Raw genomic sequence first — 3741 nt, forward strand, 5'->3', positions numbered from 1 at the left:
GCAAGGATCTATATCGGGTTAATATTCTATTTGATCAGAAAATATTTATTTTTAACGACTTGATGCCAATTCTATGTAAAAATTTATTTTCCTTATAAAAAATCTATGGAAAACTTCAAAGCCCCCAAAATTAAAACAATACGGCTCTCACTTGGCATTTCCAATTGGCGTCAGTTGGCACAGAAGAAAAACGACTGGTGTGCTTTGTTGAACTCGGCCAAAATCGCTTAGGCGGTTACAGCGCCAAATAAGAAGAAGAAGAAGGGTTTCCCTTTTTTGATATTCTTCAGTTCTGAGAGTGTTAGCAGAAAAATTCGAAAAAGTTGCTTTTTCCATGTAATTTTGGACTACCCTAGTGTACATATTTATGTACGAGCTTTTGAAATTAACAATTTCAAATTATCATAATTTTGTATAGTCTGAACCTTTTTAAATGTTGTTGATTGCTCTTACTATTCAACAAAATTCATAGGACACCCATTTACTTTGAATCTATCATTTTCCATGATTATATACGTAGTTATTATCCTCATAGGATTAAATAGAGTATATATTGCGGCAAAACCTACCTTATCCGCTGCTTTGCTATTGGCACCCAGCTGCGTGAGACGTTATAGAAGTGACCATTATCATTTATAACAGCGGCATAGTGTAGCGCTGTTCGTCCATCGGTGTCGGCGATTGTAGTGGTTTCTGGAAAACGTGCTGCCAAATATCGAACAATATCTGTTGGGAAAAATAAAGAAAAAATTTGAGATGAATACTAATACATATGATTGCGTGTGTCTTTTGTTGCTGCCTATTAATTTTTGTAAATGTATGCAAAATGTATGTATGTGGTTGATACAATCTATAGAAAATCAATATAAGTAAAAATTTATAATTAGCCTCAAAAGCAGATATTTCCACATTTTTGGTTGGTTGGCCTTCGGTGTATTTAAAGTAAACACGAAACTTTGAAGTCATCGTTTTAATAATTTATTATGAATTTTTTTAGTTACGAAAAGCACTTAAAAGTCGTATCCATATGTACTTAGAAGTTTTCAATGTGAAAAATATGAAAACCCCAATACTTCATTGGACGAACTAATTGGTTACATTTCGAGGTAAGCGGTCGGTATCAACAAAAAAAAAACATTAAAAATTGTTCTGAGTATACCATTTTCATTCAGAATTAAGTAGGGCAACATTAAGTATGCAATGATTGTATCTAAGCTAAGACCTACTTTTCACCCATTAGGTGAGGTTAGGAGGGGGTGTGTGTAGACTTTTACATACTTTCGCTCAGAGACAGAATTATCAATTATGAGTTACCCCTTTAAGCGGGTGTCAGGATGAGACAGGTACCCATAATCGAGAGAGTAGCTTCAAGACATTATTCTACTGAACTAATTAATATACTATCCCTAATAAAGCCGAGAAGATCCAACACTTCCACCTTTGCTATGTCGGCCATACAGTTGAAGAAGCGTGAACACAAGTGCTTGCGGCGCTTCGTCTTTGACTCATGCTTATGTTCATCACTGCAGCTTCTCAGAGAGTGCTTGTTGGTATTCGACACCTTCGATGATGCCAGTAAGAACTTTTACTGTAGAGCTATTGAGTTTCAGTATCTCACTCGTCTCTCTCCTACTAAGCCGCGGCCATAATAATAATCTTGTGATCTCACAGTTTTCTCATTTGTTCTCGTTTTGTTAGTCGCCTCCATCATCACTTTTCCTAACGTGATCACTAAAATGGTGGTAGTACGGAGCTATGCGCTTCTTCTATTGGCATCTCTGAACCGCATCTGGCTACCTCATCAGCCGACTCCTTTCGCCCAGCAAAGAGTGACGTTGATACGGCTCAGTGGCGCCAGCGTGATGCGACATTTCAATACAATTCCCGACTTCACTATTTTAGATCCTATTGCCTTCAGTGCTGCCTGACTGTCGACAAAAATATTGGCTTTGTCTTCTGGAATTCTACTACTAAGTAAAAGACTAGCCGCCGTCTCTATAGCGTAGATCTCCGCTTGGAAGATACTGCTGTCGTTCGGTAGATGAAAGGACCGGTTGATCTGCAGGTCTTTCGAATAGGCACCGGCTCCGATTCCTTCATCCATTTTTGAATAGTCTCTGTAGATTTATATACTCCCCTCTTCTGCAGTCAGTCTTGCATTTTATTCTTCAGTAATCAGTGCTGGTTTCTATATCACCCATTACTTTATCTATACAATTTCAGAAAGCTCAAGGGTTTTTTTTAACTCAAGGAGTTATAAACAGCTTTGTACCTATTTTAATACAGAATTACTATATCGATTACCTGTGTTTCCAAAAAGCACAGCTACATGCAGAGGTGTGGCACCGTTGGGTGAAATCTCATCTTTGGCTATCGCAAACTTTCGTCTATCTAAAGCCTGTTGCAGAGCAAGTAAGCTACCTTCGCGTGCCGCCTCGTGAACTCGACGTATTTTACTCTGAAATATAATGCAAATAAAGCTCCAGAGAAGCTGACAAAGCAAATATGTTTCGAAATTTTCATTTCATGGCGGCTTATTCGGCTCGGCTTTGAGACTCATTATTAGACTATGCTCTTAGGTGGGGATCACACGATTTGTACATTTTGGCCAGTCACAGAGGAATGCTGTTTTAAAAATTTGAGTTTAGCTCAATAAAAGAGTTTCTAGACAACATCACTCTGTAACTGTCACAATGTACAAATCGTGTGATCCCAGCTTTAGGTTTTTCCTAAAATTTATTTATTTTATTTTATTTCTTACTTTTTCAATTCCTAATGTTCTCTTATGCCTAAGTACTCACCATATAGCTGGGCACATTACTGAGAAATGCCTGTATATCCGGATTTTGTGATTGCATATTCACCAATTTATTACCATCACCATTGAGAACAATTTGCGCTAACTGCTCCATATCGCCAGAATTAATAACTTTCGTTATGTCGGACTCCTTGAGTTTTCGTGGGATTAGAATTAATCAATAAATGAGCACACAGCTACGACAAGAATTTCCACCAACAACAAAATGTACATAAAAACACACATACAGCAATTAAATAAAAATAGACGACTACTTAATGAAACTTAAATAAGCAAAATTATCAAAAGGCACCAACTACGAATATTCTAACGAAATAGCATTCTATTCGTATACATAAATAACTCAAAAACATTAATCACTTGAAACTGACAATATTTAGAAATTAACTTGTATGCTTAGCGTTAATACTTCATGTACATAAGCAGCAGATTGCGACTGAACTCTATTATCCTCCGATGCGCCAGCCACAAAGCCTTCAATAGCCAGCGATGAGGTAGGCGAACTACCATCAACATTGTCGTATTTATCTTCGTTGTAATTCTCATCAAGTTTATCAGCTGTTTGCGGACCTGTAACCACATACACGTCGTTTTCAGCGTCAGAATCTAATGCTTTTTCAGGCTCCGATTCATATTCAATTGTATTTTCATTTTCAGCTACCAACTCGGTCGCCTGCTCGTTGTTGGGCTAGAGAAAAATGTTCGGCGGTAACAAATATTTATGTAGATTTTTTGATTTTCATTTATTTCGTTTAAAATGTTGTACTGCTTTTTGAAAAACTAAATTTAAAAAAACCAAAAAGGCACTGTTATTTCTCTACAACTTAAGTTGCAATGGAATCGTCATCTACGGTGTCACACAAATAAAAGATATACGATCTATACATATTTACATACAGTGCTCTTGTTAAAAAAAAAAAAAA

The 3741-nt window shown here is 36.8% G+C and overlaps 1 protein-coding gene across 1 annotated transcript; it reads right to left on the minus strand.

Annotated features, from left to right (window-relative positions):
- Nucleotides 1-569: 569 nt before the first annotated feature.
- Nucleotides 570-3506, minus strand: LOC108382609 (uncharacterized; the record flags this gene model as incomplete). The annotated part of the gene is made up of 4 exons (XM_017638981.1): nucleotides 570-726; nucleotides 2305-2458; nucleotides 2802-2948; nucleotides 3207-3506. Coding segments are annotated over 4 exons (758 nt in total), but the record flags the coding sequence as incomplete, so codon positions are not given.
- Between the last annotated feature and the right edge of the window lie 235 nt (nucleotides 3507-3741).

This window comes from Rhagoletis zephyria, unplaced genomic scaffold, assembly GCF_001687245.7.
Source record: "Rhagoletis zephyria isolate East Lansing unplaced genomic scaffold, Rhagoletis_zephyria_1.1 Rzeph_scaffold_27771, whole genome shotgun sequence".
Lineage (NCBI taxonomy): Eukaryota > Metazoa > Arthropoda > Insecta > Diptera > Tephritidae > Rhagoletis > Rhagoletis zephyria.